Raw genomic sequence first — 19,106 nt, 5'->3', positions numbered from 1 at the left:
CAAGAAAAAACAGAGGTTATCATTTTTCTGGATTGAATTTTATGACGCATAATAATCCAAGCAATTGTTTAAAACTGTTTTTTTTAAAAATAACTTTTTGTTTTCAAGTTTTTTTTCTGGATTAAATTGAAAAATGTTTGAAAGTGTCGTTGTTTTTGTTTGATTTTCGTCTGAGCCAAATTTCTGTTTTTTAACTTGAATTCATTTGAAAACGAAGAACTGTTTTGGTGACTTTTTTCACGAAGATATTTGCGGGAAATAAGGACAATCAGTTGAAATTGAAGCAGCACCAATGTTTTTGCTTCTCATTTTGTTCTTTTTAGTTAATTTTTAGCAAAGTTTTTGTTGTTTCGAGTATCTTTTTTTAAAGTTTTGATTGATTAAAAAATACCGCAAATATCTATGTTATAGGAAAATTGAGTTGCATTGGACTGTTTTTTTTTACGATTTGGAAAGGTGTTTCTTTTTACATGAGGATCATTTTTCTATCTGCACTTAGCTGTTGATCAGAAAAAGCAGCAAAACGTTGTCGTGAATGGCTGTTTTTGAGGCGTAGCGGAGAAATTTTTTGACAAAAAAGAAGTTCCTTCTTCACTTTCAGAAAAATTGCAAAAAAAAACAACAGGCCTTTAATGAATAAAAGTTACAAATTATGCCAAGAAAAACACGGATAAAACGTCGAGAGGCGTCAGTCCAAGTTAGAAAAACAACTGGCTAGGTTGTTCAAAACGTATTGGGGGGATTGTTGGTTGTTGATTTTCAAGAGATAAAATTGTTTGAGTTTAGGAACGGCTGGTATGGCTATTATTCTCAACTTACCTCCAACGGGCGGCAACCTGCGAATGGAACACGCTCCTGTCATGCAGTATGGCAACTGTCTAGAAAACTACATGTTCTGGCGATTCTCATTTGACAACTGGACCGATCCAGATGACAATTGTATCAAGTCCTACAAGATTATACGTGAGACTATTTTTTACAAAAAAAAAAATTATTATTTCTAAAATTGGATCTTTTCCGTTTGCCCCCCCCCCAAGTACGTAATGCTCCCTCCAATTACAGAGCACGTGTCATTACATAGTAAATTAATATGTAAAAGTATGGAACGTGCGTGTGGGGAGTGCTAAGCTGGGGGGGGGGGGGGTGGTACAAACGGAAAAGATCACTAAAATCATAAAATTTCAACAAGGAGGCTCGTTAATGTGCGGTCCGTTCGCACATGATGTTCCGACCCGCGCTAATCTACATTTTTGACTTAACTGTCTTTTGACTTAAATTTTTGGCAAAGAGATAAACAAAAATAGATGTTTGAGTTTAAAAAAATCGTTACACAACCAAACTACTAATTAATTAAGTAATTCCATGCCTCATTACAAGGACATCTATCATTAAAAAGACTACGAGAAAAAAACAACAAAAACAGAAACGCAAAAACAAAAATTGCATGGCATAAACTCAATGTCAAAAATTAAATGCACCTAGTATCAACGTCAAATTGCAATCAGACAAAACCCTAACTACACAAAATTAATTTTTCGTAACTACGCTGCAGATAGTATTTTTCCTTAATACGACTGAGTAACAAAGTTGACAAACAGGGAAAATAAAGAGGCGATATTCAAAGATCAATTAACAATTTTCAAACAAACAACTTCAAAAGTCTTAAAAATCATTAGCTTTTAACGAAATAATTCTTGATAAATTTACTAAAAAGTCATAATGAAAACAGTAGGACCTGACTTGGATTAGACTAAGCCATCGGATTGGACTAAAGAAGCAGAAAAACTAGAAAAGTACGAACAGCAGTTAACAAACATTGCAAAAACAAAAATTATTGGTGCCATTAAAATAATTAGCTAATGTCTGAAAATTATGTACTTCTATTCCGATTTCAAATTATACCAATTCAGCTAAAATTATATTGAATGAATTAATACGTTCAATTGGGCTATATTTGAAAATCATTTGGATCTGTTATTACGCGATTGTGCTAATGGAAGAGAAAAAGAAACACAAGGAAAAAGAAACACACAAAGAGAAAAAGAAAAAGAATACACCACTCACATAACTTTTCATGAAAACGCATATTGTCCGACAAACAAAACATCAATTACGTCATAATATTGGTAGACTTGCTAATTTTTAATAAACAAGTAATTGTATGGGACCTCTCAATGATGAAAAAAATACAATTGACGAAACGAACCACAAAACCTGAAAAAAATGAAAAATCCGGAAAAGTCTTAAAAATGTATAATATCATAAACTTCAAGTCTATTCGCTATGAACTAACTGCTTCGGGTAACATAATTTATTCGATCCGTAATTACAAGCTTATGAAACTGGTCCCTAAAGGATAAAACACACAGGCAAAAAGAGCGAAATGAAAAAAAAATTGAGAAAGAAAATTGTCGAAGCTATTTAGAAATGAATTTTTCAATTAAAACTTTTCTACTTTCAATTAATTTTTAACAGCAATGGGATACTTCTTTTTAACAATTTGACTCCAATAAATCAACAAACATGAACAAATACTTTAAAACCACGAAATTTTTGAGAAAACCCGTAGTATCAACGCAATTAAATTCAATGGCTTTCAATGGAAGCTCACAAATACGTTACGTTAAGCCTCGAGGAGACAACAAGGATATTTGTCATCAATAAATCATCAAAAAGACATTACAATAAAACATTGACTATGATAACCAACAAAAACAGGCAAAAATCCAACAATTAGGAAGAAAAGTGCGAGAAGAAAGAGTCGAAGCCATTTAAAGCGTAAGCTTTTTTCTGAATACTATATGTATGATCCACTTAACGTCTTCTCTAAGCCAATGAAGCAATCAGTAATAGGATAATGTGTTAAAATTCCAAAAGGAATCAAAATTATGAGAAAAAATATCCAAAAAAATAAAAATAATGAAAACTCGTGAATCGAAGTCATAACACCAATAGTTAGCAGATAAAACCACTGGAAGATTTTGGTTTAAGTAGAAACTTCGGGGTTTGGTCAGTACTGAGACTGACTTACAGTCCACGAAAACAAGTTTAGGATGGGTTAATGTTAAAAAAAAACTCCCGAAAAATCTTTTATAAAGTCTTAACAGCAATTGAATTCAATAGCTTTGAAATAAAGCCAATAATTACGCTCATTTTTGCCTCGATTGGAGGATAAAGGTATTAGTCGTTCAAATGTGATCAATAGGACATCACAATACGTCTTATGGCTATGGAAGCAACAACAAATACAGGCAACAACCAAAATTTCAATAGAAAAGTTCGAGAAGAAAGAGTCCAAGCAATTTAAACCATAAGCTTTCCTCTGAAAACTTTAAACATGATGCGTTTGACGTTTAATTTCTAGAATATGAGAGATATCAGTATCAGGATAATGTGAAAAGATTTCACGAAGAAACAATAATAAGAAAATATCCAATTTTTTTTCAATTTTCAAGTCTTGTGGCATTGAAGTCATATAACAAATAGTTAGAAGATAGAACCACTAACCAGATTAATTTTGGCTTCAAGAGAAAGGAAGGGGGTCCTGTCATTACTGAGACTGACTTACAGTTCACGAAAAATGTTTAGGATCGGTTAAGGCTAAAAAAAATTCTCGAAAAATCACTTTTAAATTCTTGACAGCCGTTAGCTGTCCTTTCAAAGCTCTAGATAGATTCAATTATTGCTCATTACGAAACTTTTTGCACTTATAATCAAAGAGTCTATGCCATAGGACACCAAAAATTTAGGGAAATCTCAAAAAGAAAATCAAAATTTCATTTAAAATTTCGAAAACTATGAGTCGAAGCCAAAAAAAAAACACGAGCGATTACTTGAAAACGAATTTTTTGTTCAATGGGCTTCATTAGACTGTAAATCAGGTTTCTCATCAACGGAATCTCGGTATGAGAAGTGAGTAGTCTATGGATGACTTAAGAAGACATAAAAGATATGAAAAATTTCTAAAAAAAACTCTCAAATATAATTTGAATTTTTTTGATAGTTAACTTACCTATGGGACCATAACTAGACTTTTTTATTGCCTTTGGTCCATTAGGGACTCGAAATAGATTGATTTTGTGCCATGAAATCAAATTTTGAATTAATATTTTTATTAAAAAAGATCTTAATTTGAAAATTTCACTAAATGTGAGCGAAATCATGCTAATTATCCCGTTTTCACACAAAACTTCAATCCTCGATAACTCCTCTAAAAAAACGATTTTCAAAAAAAACTTTTTAGTTTCGAATTCTACGCTGGACGAGCTTTTTAATGATACCACTCACATTTCACAACGATGAATATATCGATCGGCCAAAATTGACTGAACAAAAAAAACCCTTTTGAGTATATAGTTCCTCCCCCCCCCCCCCCCACAAGTGGGGTCGGAACAAAAACTGAATATTTACAGTGAAAATAACATGAATCGTGAAAATCTGTGGCGACTCAGAAAGCATATGTTCAACATTTGTTCCTAATCAAGACATCTGAATCGAAAAGTCATTACTCAGACCCGAGAAACATCTTGGCTTGATCCATCAACATATGTTGGCTCGGCGCATAAGACGAGGTCTATAACTGAGTTGGTTAAAACAACGTGCAGCTCCAGATTCAAAACGGTTCTGTAATTGGACGCGCTTATTTTTTCACTCAATTGAAATCTTTCTTCTCCCGCTAAATATGGCCAGATTGCAGTCAGGACATATTTACCTGGTTTAATGAAAATTTGAATTTGAGAGACGAATATTTGCAGAGATCTCCGGGCCCAACATGCTTGACGTTCCTTTGGAACAAGAATTGATGACATTGGATCCTTACGAGGTGCAGCAAACGGCTCTCTACAGCGGCCCAGAGAATCCTTATAACGAGAAAATCTCCTTCGGGGACAAGAACAAAAATTGGAGCATTGTTGTTTGTGTGCGCGTGACCGACTGCTTCGGAGCCTTCACGTTCTTTTGCGTTAAGGACAAGGTTTGTTTTTATTTATTCGTTTTGTTCGGAGCTTGGGTAGCTTTATTTGGGCACTACTACATCATCATCAAATTGCTCTAAAAATCGACGATTTTCTGCGTGACGTAGTATCCAAATTAGTCCACGTTGAAAACGACAATACCGAATCTTTTTATGTTAAATACCGAACAAAAACGATGATGCCGACGAAAAAAACGTACGAAATTTCGTCGCTTTTGCCAAGAAAAAAAGGACAATACCGGCGATTTCTTATGTTTAAAAACCGACAACTTCTCGCATAGGGACTGAATCTCAGAAAATGTTTTTTACAATACAAAGAATTTGAATTGTAGTGGGGCGCTGTGTTTTTTTTTAGATGTGTTCACACATTTTTCAAGGACTTTGATCTTTCGAAACGGGACAAACATGTAAAGCTCATTGGGCATTACGTTTCTTTAGAAGCCCAAAGTGGGCTTTAGTAGTCATTCAAGTGCTTAGAGTGGTGCAGAAGTGCTTAGAAGCCCAAAGTGGGCTTTAGTAGTCATTCAAGTGCTTAGAGTGGTGTAATTTTTTAAATAAAGCTTGCAATTTAATTTTTTTTATTGCTTTCAAGTTTTTTGAATTTTTTGTCATTTTCTGTGTTTAACTATCTTTATTGGCCAACGAAACTTTTTAAATGTTGCAGATGAGTTACAAGACAACTCCACAGAGAAGAAATGAATTTGAACATTTTTTCCAGACAAATTTTCGAAAAATATCTTTAATTTTTCCCTTTCATTTGAAGCATTTTTCACATTTCTTTTTGAAGCATGCCTTTTTTTCCCGAGATTATCTACCTTTAGTCTCTTTCAAGTCTTTTTGCGTGAGTTAATGACTATATTGCATTGTGTCATAAATGACCTTCAGGTTAAAAGCTTCAAGAGTTTTAGGAAAAAATTTTTTTGTTTAGTTTGATTCTTTTAGTTTCTCAACTTTCGAGATTTTGTCTTTTTGGCTGGGATTATTCAATTAATCTGCTGGTCAGGTACATTAGGTCTGTTTTTCATCCAATTCCTTGGATTGTATTTCAGGTCTTGTCCTGCTATGATTTTTAATTCGTCGTCTCCATCGATGATTCTTACGACCTGACTTCTTGGAATTGACTTCTTGGAATTGACTTCAGTGACTTCTATTGCTTTGCAGTTAATATTTATGTACGTGACGTCGTTTCTGCTTTTAGGTCAAATGCGTGACTTACCTCACTAAAAAAATGACTTCTGAACTCACTTATGGAACTTTAATTTTTAATGAAGATTTACTATAGTTAATAGTGTGCATCTAAGTAGTGCCAATCTTATATGCCCTAATTCTTGATTATTAGTCTTGAGTTTATGATTTCGAATATCAATTTTGAAATAGCTCTTTAGGGGCTTCTTCCTTTTAGAACGTATGTGTCAAAAAATTGACAGTCCGAAGCTAACCCAAAAAGTCTAGTGGTCTATTAAAGGACTGGTGGTCGATCTGTCTATCTTATTTCTTTAGGTGTTTCAATTCATGGAAGGCCACGAGCGTCCATCGCGGCTATTTTCCGGCAATCTGCCGGCTATGTTCATTTTACACAAAAGCAAAAAAAATATCTCAAGAACTTTTTCATCATGGGATAAGTTTTTCGAGAATTTATTGACCGATCAGATTCCACTGTATGATGGGATAATAGTTCCAAAACTTCAAGTTTTTTGGGTTTGGACCTTTATGCTACCCTGAGTTTTATTTTTTGGTCAATTGTGAACGACCGATATCTTTTGTGGGAACATACAAATACCTTAAAGCCTTTTACTATGAAAACACTTAAAATTTACAAAAATTAACTTTGCTTTATTTACTCCGCAGTCTTTTTATTAGCTGCAATATCTCTAGCTAATAGAAGCTACTGGACTTCTCTTGTCTTTTTAATACTTGCAGAATTTTACGGCTACTAGCGAGCTCTCTGTTTTTTAGATCAGATATTTGAGCTCAAAGTGAAGTGATCATAATCAAGTTTTAACGATGAGTTAAAAATTCACAATATACAGAAAAAAAAACAAAAAAGCGACAGCTGGTTTTAACGCTTGGAGTTTTTCAAAAAAAAATTCTTGATTGAGTTTTTGGGTTTTCGAGAACAATACACTGAGATCTGATTTTGTCGTTCTTTGTTCTTTTTCCTCCTCAATTCTTCAATCGTAATATGTGTGTTTCAATTGTGATTTTTTTCATTTGTTTGAATCCTTCATTGGGCAAGTAATAGTTTATAAAAGTACACAAAGGTCCCGGTGGTTTTCTGTGAACTCGTGAATAAAAATAATTATTGTTGCAAATAAAATTTTGATATTTTCTGTTTTTAAATCAAATAGTATCGAAAAAGTTTTAATGAAACAGAAATGAACTTGTCTATTGGTTTTAACTTTTTCCAGAGAAATTTTTGTCTCTGACAAATTGTTTTCAAAACAATTAACGTAGTAGTTCAACTCGTTTTTTGTGCGGTCTTCTAATGAAGCGACAGGTTTCATTAGTTATCGTTGAAGCCTGATAACAAACTGTTTAGTAGTTACAGCTTGTAGCTAACCTTTTTCTTGATTTTGAAAGCATTTGTTCTTCATCAGTTTAAGTGAGTTTGCGTTCAAATGTTGCTAATTTTTTTCATTCATTTCCCTATTGGTTTCAATAACGGATTTTATCTACCTTCTACTGTTCAATAGAACGTGTTATACAATAATTCCAATAAATAGTAGCTGTTTTTGGCTTTCATGAAAATTTTTTTGGAAACTTTTCGATTGCACTTTTTTTTCAAGTTCATTTTTGTTACATCAAAAATCATCAGTCTTTCCGCTTGTTTATATATGTATGGTTGGGAGGATTATCCATTGGTATTCTGAACGCTTGATAAACACTTTTTTATTTTTTGTTTTTATTTTGATAATTTTGGAACCACTAGTAGTGGAGAAAATTATTTCGAGGTTTCTTAAAATAATTTAGTTTTTTCCGATTTTATAAAAAAATTTGCATGCGCGACAATGTATGCTTCATTGTTTTTCAAAAGCTGCTGTTATCCTGAAAATATTGGTGATTACGTCAATTTGTTTAAATTTACGTCTTGTCTTGACATAATTATTTCGTTGCCAAGATTTTCATTCACCATATGACGTCTTGCTCACTTCAAACTTTTCAGTACTGTGCTTGCAAAATAATTTCTCTTCTTCCTAATATGAACTTTTGCAACTTTGTTTATAAGAGTTGCGGTAATTGAAGGTATCGAAATCCAATTGAAAGTTAGTTGAGGGCTGCTTTACAGTTAATAATTCGTAATTAACTAAAGATACCAAAAGTAGTAAAAAAGCTGTTTGTTCTTTGTTTTCTATGTCTAATTTTTTCATTGATAATTTGAGACTGATGGTCTGCGAAGCTATTATTGTTATCTTTTGGCAATCTGCCAGCATTTTGTGGTTTGAAAACTTTTTATAAGTGAATCGCTCCTTGAAAGCAATCTTCAAAAATTTTCTTTTCCCCTGGGGAAAATAGAGTTGCTTGCTTGCTTTATTTACTTATTTTTTCCCTTCAAAATTGTTTATCCAGTGGGTTTTGGAACATTTCTGTGTCAAGGACAGCTGAAGCCAATCCTCCTTGTTCCTACGACTTAAACGACGGAAACTAATGAAAACGAAGAAATCGACGAAAACGACGATTTCTTACACTAAGATTGTCGTTTTTTCGTCGTTGTCCTCAACACGGGTTCAATATACAGATATAAAACGGTGTGTTTTAGTTTGTAAGAATCAAAATGTCTGAGATGTCTACCTGCAAAAGTGTCGCTGCTAATCAGTCAACAACAACTAGAGAACCCGTTGAAGACACCTTGCAAGATTTGAATCTTCCCAAGGTATGACTTTTTGTCACATCTTCAGTCATAAGGATTTCTTTTTTGGTTCCCTGTAATTTATGACCCTCAATATAAATTTTAATGGATAGACATAATGAGTGAGAGCGATAGCAAGAAAATAGTTGACTTTACTCAAGGTGATAAAACAATAAAAACAGGCAATCAAAAATTTTGTTCAAGTGTTCTGTTGGTTGTGGTGGGCGGTGATGGTGGGGTGGGGGGGGGGGGGCTGGAAAAAGTGAAAAAGTTGAATCTTCGGTCCAATTAATTTGGGTTCGCCTTAGAAGAAATCAAGACCTCAGCGAAAGAGTGAAAACGGAGCAGTTGTGATTTTGAACCAGCATTTATTCTAAACCTGAAAATCTATTGTACTAATAGATTTTCTCTACTAGAGCCGACATCACTCTTCTCTACTAGAGCCAACTGCCGGCTCAAAAGAGCCGACATCACTCTTCTCTACTAGAGCCAACTGCCGGCTCAAAAGAGCCGACATCACTCCACTTTTTAAAAAAGGAGACCTTGATGATCCTTTAAACTATTGACCAATTTCGTTAACACCAGCATTAGCAAAAGTTTTTGAATCTCTTATTAAACAACAAATCGATGAATATGTTTTTGATGAATAAAAGAAGTGGCTCAAGGAGTTCCGCAGGGAACAGTCTTAGGTCCACTCTTGTTCAATCTATATGTTAACGATCTTAGCATTTTTTGTCATGTGAAACAATACAATACGCAGATGACACAGTCCTATTAAGCTCTCATGATGAAGTTCTCAAATGCAAAGACGAGCTTGAGAAAGCCATTGAAAAATGCATACAATTTTTTAAATTACATCACCTCAAGATCAATCCGGATAAAACAGAGTTTATTATTTTAGGTAGCTCTAATCCTCATGACGAAACGACATTAAAAGTGGGAGACAAATTAATAAGTTCGAAAGCGGAAATTAAATATCTCGGTGTTAATATTGACAAAGACCTCAAATATCAAAAACAAGTAAAATTTTTTTTGTCAAAAATGGCCCAGGGCATTAACTGCATATATGCACTCAGGAACATAATACCCACTGGTTACAAAAAAATTATTTTGAACGCTTTTGTTCTCAGTCATGTTCAATATTCTTCTGTTTTACTTGCAACCATCAATCAAAATCTTATAACAACATTAGAAAAGCAGTTAAATTGGGCCATCAAAGCTTGTTTTCACAGACAGAAGTTTGACTCATCCTCAGATCTTAAAATGAACCTTGGTATACTACCTATTTCTTTGCCTTTTTATTACAGGGCTGCCACTTACTGCCATAGTATCATGAATAATAAGAAGCCAGCCTTCTCAAGCTCAGCTTTGAAATTACCAACCGCAAGTTTTTATATACACGAGCGAACTCAAAAAATTTTTACCCAGACAATTTCAAAATGCAATTTGCATGAAAAAAGTATTATTAAAAGAGGTATTCTACAGCACAATTCTTTCCCAAGAATTTATTTGTCAATGTCATACAGTCTTGCAAAGAAGAAATATAAGCTGTTTTTTCTTAATGAATACAAGAAGGACCCAAATAAAACCCAACATGGATCAATTACTTGGAAACATTTTAAATTCAATTAAATTTCTTTCTGTTTTGCCTTAAATTTATGTTACTGTCGTCCCTCCCCTCCAATACAAGTGACTTCTCTATTGGATCGATGTTTTAGTTATTATAAATTATTAGTTTCTCTTTTGTAATTATCAATATTTTACACTGCCTATCTCTGTAAATTTTACTATGACTGAAACATTTACAGATATTAGGAGAAATACAGTGTTCCTTTTTTTAATAATATACCCAAAGCGTCTTCATCTCTTCGACTTACAGGTATCTCGGATCTTTTCCGTTTGTGCTCCCCCCATCTTAGTGGGAGCATACTATTTGCACCCCCCCCCCCCCCCAAGAAGCACGTGCCATATTTTTAGATAATGATTTACTATGTAATAACTGCTCTGCAACTGGGGGAGGCATAACGTACTGGGGGCACAAACGGAGAAGATCTGGTATCTCCTATAATCTCCTCAAGCTTTCACTTTTCCTGTTAAATTTTCAACGATAAATAGTTTTTCAATTATACGCTATGTCAAACTATCCTTACGCAAACTCACAATACATATTTTATCATAATAGTGTATCGTCTAAATAATACGCACCCAATAAGTTGGGCGGGGGAGGGGGTATGAACAAAAAAGATCCTTCACTTTTGCAAACCACATTTTTTAAAACCCCGCTTGATAATACCAGTCAAAAGTTGCTTTTATTTTCGAAAAATCCGTTTTTGAGCGTTCAAAAACGGATTCGAAGGCCTTCTTTCTTGAAGGCCTCTCATCGAAGGCCTTCTTTCTTGAAGGCCTTCGATGAGAACGTGTCATGTGACTATTATAGGACTCACGCGTGAAACAAATTCTCATTGGTGACCCTCAAGAACTGGAGACAGAGTTCATGAACATGCAGCTAATGATAGAGAGTGCAATTGTGGACAACATGACCAAGTACTGGGCCGAGGGAAGTCTCAAAAATGGCACATCCATCGCAAACATCTTGGCAGACCTTCTTAACGAAATGAGAGGTGATTTTTTGACCTTTTCCGTTTGTGCCCCCCCCAGACGCACGTACCATTTTTACATAATTATTTACTATGTTATGCTGCCACGTGTTCTATAACGGGGGGGGGGGCATAACGTACTGGATATAACGTACTGGGGGGGGGGGGGGGCACGAAGGGAATAAATCCTGATTTTTTAAAAAAAAAACGAAACTCCCGACATGCAAAGGGAACCATAAATGGAATGCATTTGCACTTTTCTAAGAATTCATTCACACTTCCGGAGATATCATCATCATTTAATACATGCTGGGAAGACTTTACATCACTTAATCTAACTCCAATAATAGTTATCTAGATTCAACAATTTGAACCGAATATTGATTTCCAGCACCATTTCTTGACGATTCATTTATATAATTTCTTTGATCAAAGTCATATTGCTTGTCTTTCTAATCTGGTAAGTCAAACTTTCTTTCTAATTCTCACTAAGTTTAAGACTATAGTTTGATCGATATTCTAACACCCCCACTCAGACTTGAGCTGATTGCGTAGAGTCTGCTCCCATCAAAACTGCTCTGAATGTTTCCACTTTCGAAACGGGTAAGGACTTTGTGAAGATGTCCGCTGCCATTTTGTCTGTAGGGACGTAATGAATTGAAATAGTCCCATCCTCCGTCTTGTCCCGGATGAAGTGAAACTTTGTTTCGATGTGCTTGCTCCTTTTGTGCATGACTGGTTTTTGGCAAAGTCTGATACAACTTTTGTTGTCTTCTCCAATTGCTATTGGACGTTTCTGTTGGATGCCAAAATCCTCTAGAAGTTGTTTCAGGTAGAGTGCTTCCTGAACTGCTGCTGCCATGCCCTGATATTCTGCTTCTGATGAAGAAAGAGCAACTGTGGCCTGGTTCTTGACACCCCAGCTGAGTGCTGCGCCACGTCCGTTGAGCTTGAAGTAATAGCCCGTTGTTGATTTTCTGTCGTTCACGTCTCCAGACCAGTCTGCATCACTTTCCCCCATTAAATCATAACTAGCCTTTTTTGTGTAAGTAAGTTTTAAACCTTTTGAACCTTGAAGATATCGCAGAAGTCGTTTTCCGCACATCCAGTGTTGATTGGTAGGTGCATTCATGTGTCTGGACAGAATGTTGTCTGTGAACATGATGTCTGGCCTCGTCTGTTTGGCCAGATACAGAAGTGATCCAACCAAGCTTCTGTAGATCCTCTGCTCCACTTCTTCGTCTCCGTTCTGTGCTGTCTGAAGTTTCAAATTCAAATCAGCTGGAGTTCTTGAGGGTTTGCATTGATCCATTTGAAACCGCTCAAGCGTTGTTTCTATGTAGCGTTCTTGGTCGACTGTGACTTTGCCCTCTTCTCGTCTGATTCTTAGACCCAGAAACCAGTGTTGTCTCCCTCTGTCTTCCATGTGAAAGGTTGCTTCTAGTGCCTTCTTGACATCAGAGACCACTGTCATACTTCTTGATGCTACTATGATGTCGTCAACCCAGACCAAGATGAAGGTGTGATCCTCTGCCTCTGATCTTGCGAACAAGCAGTGATCGTTCCTGCTTCTGGTGAACCCCTGTCTGAGTAGGAAGTTTGCCAGCTCTTTGTACCAGTTGTTAGCAGCCTGTTTCAAACCATAAATTGATTTATTTAGTCAACATACTAACTTCTCCCCATCTGATCCGCGTTTTACAAACTCCTGTGGCTGTTCCAGATACACTTCTTCCTCGATTGGTGAGTGCAGGAAAGCAGTCTTGACATCAAATTGGTGCATCACATGGCCCTGCTTCGCTGATAGCTGAAGTAGAATCCTGAATGTCTCTGGCTTACAGGTAGGCGCAAAAGTCTCAAAGTAGTCCAGTCCTTCCACTTGTTTGAAGCCTTTCGCCACATAGCGCGCTTTGTATTTGTCCACTTGACCACTGGGTCCAAATTTCACTTTGTAGACCCATTTGCCCGGTATGACGTCCCTGTCTGTGGGTGGTCTCACTAGGTTCCAAGTCTCGTTGTCTTGGAGTGCCTTGACCTCGTCCTTCATTGCCCGGTGCCACTGGTCCCAATCGTCACTTTGCTTGGCTTCGTAGACTGTTTTGGGTTCCACATAGACGCCCTTAGTCCCATTCTTTGCTCGTGTCCCTCGTCTGGGCTCTGCTCTGTCCGCGTGTTCCAGTGCATCTTCATTGAAACCAACTGTCTCTATTTGTGAGAAGTCTTCTGTGTCACTGTCTTCCAGTGATTCTGAGTCTCTGTAACTCCCTCTTGTTGCAGTAGATCCTCCATCTAGTGCTGTTTCTCCAACATCCGAGTCCTCTTGTCTCAGTGTTGTTTCTTGAGTATTCACGCTCCCTGCGTCATGCCACTCTTCCTTTATTGCAGCAGATGTGTCTTGTCGTTCTCTGTTGTCATCATCTTGATGACCATCATCTGGGTGCCAGATTCCCAGTTCCGACCCATCATCTAGTAGGTCAGCCGTTTCTTTGTTGTCAGGGATTGAGCCCACTTCAGACTCCTTGATGATCACATCTCGAACTGCCATCACCTTGCGTGTGTTGGGTATGTACAGCAGGTATCCGTTTTCTCCTTCAGTGTAACCCACAAACTTTCCTTCCAGTGCCTTGGGTTCAAGTTTGCTGACTTCTCTGTCCCTCTTCCTCATGAAGACTGTGCAACCAAAATTAGATAATTTACTAATTGAAAGCTTAAGTTTTATACCTCTCATCAGCTTTGCTGGGCATTTTTCTTCTCCTCGTCTCACAACCAAGTTTCTGATCCTTCCTGTGTGAAGAATTGCTGCTCCCCACATCATCTTGGGAAGTCCTGAGTCAATGAGCAAACATCTTGCCATCTCCAGCAGTGTCCTGTTGCACCTCTCAGCTAACCCATTCTGTTGTGGCGTCTCTGGTATGGTCTTTTCCTGTAGAATGCCTGCATCTAAGCAGTACGTCTTGAACTGCTCTGAGAGAAACTCCTTCGCATTGTCTTGCCTCAGCTTCTTGGGCGTCGCCACACTGAGAACAAATTTCTTCAGGCTGGCCAGTGCTTCACTCTTTGCCTTAAGCAAGTCCACAAACACAAACTTCGTGTACTGGTCTGCAAACACTATGCAGAACCGGAACCCTGACAGTGACTCTACTCTGAAAGGTCCCATCACGTCTGTGAACACCCTCTCCAGCTTCCCTTCTGCTTGGGTCTCTGCCACTCTTGGTACTGGAGTCTTTGTGATCTTGGCCAATGCACACACATTGTATACATCATCGAGTTCCCCCACTGTCTCTGGTGCATTTCTGACCACATCCGCTTGATTCAAATGACCCAATCGTCTGTGCCACTTCCTTGCACTGTCAAGTTTCACGCTGTTGGAACTCATCTTGAATTCTAGAACGCTGCAGGGTAAGTAAAACAAATTATTTTCTTGTGTTAGTTTTACCCGAGTTCCCTTCTGGAGTTTCATGCAGCTGTTTCCTCTCTAGAAAGTGAAGCTATGTCCCCACTCCGTGCATCTTGAGAATGATAGGAGGTTTGAAGAATAGTCCGGCACACACAGAACATTTTTGAGTTCGCATTGGAACTCTCCATTGTTTGAGGGTATGCTGATCCTCACACAGCCTCTGCCCACCACTCTGGAAGCCTCTCCGTTGGGATTTCTGACCACTGATTGAATGGGCACAAAGTCCAGGAACGCATCGATGTTCGTCACTATGTGATCTGTACAACCACTGTCCACTAGCATGCCTGCTGTCTTCCACTGGGTAAGAGCTGCCCAGCATTCCTCGTCTGGTGTAGCCAATGTTGGACCCATTGCCACTGACTCATGTTTGCCTCCATCTTTTTGTCTCCTGCATGCCCTGTCCAGGTGACCCTTCTCACCACACTTGCTGCATTGTGCTGTCTCCTTCTTCCTGCAGTCCTTGGCAAAGTGTCCAGGGATCCCACACACAAAGCAGTTTCCTTTCTTGGGTCCCCTCTTGAAGTCACGCTTCACTGCCAGTGCCACTGAACCACTTTGTCCCTTGTGTCTCTGCACAGTGCTCTCTTGAAAGTTCTGCAGCCTTTTCCTCAACTCTGTGAAGTTCGTTGCCGGGTTGAAGCTTTCCTGTATAACAAAACTTTCATACCTCATTGGCAGACCATTGAGGACCAAGGCGTTGAAGAGGGTCTCTGAGACTGCTTCCCCTGCTTCTTGTAGCCTTGTGAGCAACTCCTGTCCTCTGATGAAGAAGCTATCCAAATCCTCAGAATCCTCGAGCTGCAGTCGAGCAAGCTGTGCCACTAAAGTCACCACTGTCGGTGTCTCCACACTCTGAAATCTCTCTTGCAAAAGCTTCCAAGCCTTTGCTCCATCTCCAATGCCATCATCTCCCACACAGTCATGTCTCATCAGCATGAGGGTTGTTGCATCTAGAGTCAGTTCCAGATGGCACCACAGATTGTTCCGTTTCTCCTTGATGTCTGCAACTTCCTTCTCATATGCATCCTTCAGCACCTTGTGGTTCTTCTTCTCATCATTGGTTGCCCCATTGGCCAGTGGCGCAGGCTCATTGGGTTGCTCCTCTGTCCCCAGTAGTGATTTGTAGAGTCCCTTCGTCTGCATCATCGCCACAAATCTTGTGCTCCAGATTGGAAAGTCCTGTGCCTTTCCTGTGTAGGTCAGCAGCTTCACTGTCTGTTGATCCATTGACGTTTGAGCAGGCCAAACAGTTGTGAAGAGAAAAGGTACTAAGCAGAAAAGGATTATGACTGTCAACAACAAATTAGTTTTGTTTTGGAAATTAATTTTATGACTTAGAAAATTGCTGGGCCCATAACCTGTTGGGTTATGGACTTTCGCAAGCGGAATAAAAACGCTTGCGAAAGTCCATAACCCAACAAAGCGTTCGATAGCGTTACAACTTTATAGACTTTTTAATCAAGTTCTTTTTTACAGTCTGTCCTGCGAAGTTCAAAAACAAACGATAGCTTAGAGAACAGCAAAATATGCAATTGAGCATCCATCTGGACACTTTAAATGCCAGATCGTACGTTCCAGACAAAACATACCGCGGATTTCTTACGTTGAAAACCGAAAATACCGAACATATCTTGCGTCGTTTTTGTTCGGCCTTCTGGACTAGGGAGTATTCTTTTCCCTGGATCCGATTCGATTTTTTTGTTTTCATGCTTTAAATTCGAGCTTTGACCTTTTAACTCTTTCCTGTGATCTTGAAACGTTCGCTCATTTCAATTTTTTGAAACCAGATATGTTGAGTGTCTTTGAGATCATTGCTTGGATTTCAACTTCCAACTATGATTTATTTTTTCAGGAGACCTGGATGAAGAAAACGAGCTGATCGAAGAAGAACGGGACTTTTATTCCGAGGATTTGAATGATGAAGTATCTCTCAAACTAGATGCTATAAGCGCCCAGAAAGCCACAAGTCAAGCCCAAATTCAAGCTGTAAGCCAGTTGTCAAAATTATCCTAGAATAACAAAAAAAATAAGCCAGCGATTAAGCATCAATGCTTAACCATTGTGATTTTTGTTGCTCTCCTGACCAGCATCTCGTCTAATTGTCAGAAAAATTCAGTGGCGACGAAGATAGGCCTGGGCTTATTCGGGGATAGATAATTATTGACTAAAGGAACCCAAATCTGCTTTTTGTAATTCTAAGTTATTAATTGCTCCCAAACGAAATTTGTAACAGTTATAATAGTCCTGTGGTTTTTCATGCGAATTTTCAATTTACCATTTTTTTGTCTAACCCGTCTAACTTATAGTCCCCTAAAACTTAATAAACAGGCGAAACTCGGAGGACATTAAGTGGCTGGGCAGCTCTCTTAGAGCATTAGTCCTTCCTAGTATCTAATTATGCGATTTACCGAAATTGATTTGAGGAGACAATTTCAGAGTGTGAAGGGCGGTTGTTAAGTTTGACCCTACACTCAGCCACCCCTTCCTTTTCAGTCAATCCTCCTCCCCCTTGCACCCTTTCCATCTGGCAATATGAACCCCCTCAAGCCTCCTCTTGCCATGTCAAGCAACCTTTATGGGTAAACCTACTGAAGAAGTGGATGTTTTATTTATTATTAAGATTCAAGAGTTATGACTGAACTGCCATGTTCAGCAATTTTCATAAGATAAACACTAACTTTGATAATAAAATTTAGTGTTGGATTACTAAGATAGAAGATTGTATGGAATAAGTGTGACAACAAAGGTGAATAGCTCTGAAAAAAAAAATAAAACCCGCAAAAATCTCGGAATTTTAAACGCGATTGAAATATTAATTTTTGCAGGAATTGCGTTGTGTTAGGCCTTTGCGATTTTCAGAATAGCTCCGGAATTTTTTTCAGAGTGTTACCTCATTATAAAAATGCGTTTCTCGTAGCAAAGATCTATATTAACTATCATTCAGTGCTCTTCTCAATGTTTTTGTCCCATTATAAATCCTCAGCTTAAAGAAACTAGAATAATGTTTTTCCTTTAAATCACGCTATCAATGTATGTTGGGTATCGCATTTGATTTAATCATCTCAAACGGCTATCTTTCTAACTTGTCACTAGCCACGGTTTTTATAGTTTTGCAAATCAAAATAAAACTTCACAGAAATTGGTTTCTCTTCGTTTCGGAGGTACAAATACGCAAAAAAATGAAATTGTAAAAAAGTTTGCTGAAAATCTTTGTACTGTTTTGAGAACAAATTTGAACCCTTCTCACTATTAGTTATCAGAGAAGCTGATATCTTGGCAATTTTAAAAGTTTTTTTTGAATGTGTCTTCTGGGTTGATGTTTTGAGAACATTTTACGGCGGACAGAATCTTTAGTGGTCCTTTCTGGATTCATAAAGCTATGTTCTTTTCCACCGTATTCATCGGAATTCATTCTTAAATTAAAGGCGGCTTCTGCTTTAGTGTTAACTAGCACCCAGGTCTAGATACAGATTTAGGAAAAGATAATGCTCGAGCAAAGAGCTAAGTCAGATTAAAGTCTTTTTATAGGTACATCATTGGTCTTTTAATAATCTGCTTTTTTGCCATTAAAATTTTACGTACAATAATGCAAATAACGTATTCAGCATGTCCGCTCCTTCATCTTTTACGATTCAGCAGAACCACAAATCTCTCAAAAAATGCATATATTTTTTTTAAAAGTAGCTCATAATTTTGGTAGTGAAAACAAACTGAAACCCCCGAAATTTTGTCGTGGCTAATGGGACTAGGACCAATACACTTAAGCCAGCTGGCTTCATTGAATCAAGTAGTGTGGTAATATACTCGGGCTGTCATAACTCTTTATCTTAAGATTTGACGAAGATCTTAAGGTTTTTGGCAGTTTTCCAACTTTTTGGCAGTTTTCCAAGTTGAACTGCTCTGGTGCAAAACTATTCAGTCTTGCTCCGGCTCTGCTTCTGTATGTACACAAACAAAAAAATAGAGAAAATTCGTTTTTTTAATGAAACGATTCATGAAAAGACTAATGGTGGACACATGAAAAGACCATAATTCGACTTTGTTGGTTATAAAATGATAAATGGTGGACCCATGAAAAGACCGTAGCTGGACTTTCTTCCTTATGAAAAGATTTTAGCTCGACCCATGAAAAGATATTAGCTCGACTTTAACTAGGAAGCTCGACTGTGTAATTATAGTCAATATTGGCCCCCTCTACTAGACTTTTAAAGTCTTTTCATAAGTCGAGGTCTAGGC

At 37.5% G+C, this 19,106-nt stretch overlaps 1 protein-coding gene across 1 annotated transcript in view; it reads left to right on the top strand.

The window, feature by feature from the left end:
• LOC142356257 (uncharacterized) overlaps positions 1 to 19,106 on the top strand; it is a gene marked incomplete at its 3' end in the record, with an annotated part of 60,574 nt that overhangs the window by 15,202 nt on the left and 26,266 nt on the right. The window contains exons 10-14 of the mRNA XM_075408202.1: positions 787 to 963; positions 4,755 to 4,972; positions 8,730 to 8,843; positions 11,257 to 11,440; positions 16,723 to 16,856. Coding sequence (XP_075264317.1) covers positions 787 to 963; positions 4,755 to 4,972; positions 8,730 to 8,843; positions 11,257 to 11,440; positions 16,723 to 16,856 — 827 coding nt within the window. The remainder of the gene's footprint in view (positions 1 to 786; positions 964 to 4,754; positions 4,973 to 8,729; positions 8,844 to 11,256; positions 11,441 to 16,722; positions 16,857 to 19,106) is intronic.

This window comes from Convolutriloba macropyga, unplaced genomic scaffold, assembly GCF_964194025.1.
Source record: "Convolutriloba macropyga unplaced genomic scaffold, txConMacr16.3 SCAFFOLD_1137, whole genome shotgun sequence".
In the NCBI taxonomy this organism is placed as follows: Eukaryota; Metazoa; Xenacoelomorpha; order Acoela; family Convolutidae; genus Convolutriloba; species Convolutriloba macropyga.
This window is presented reverse-complemented; position numbering and strand designations above follow the sequence as displayed.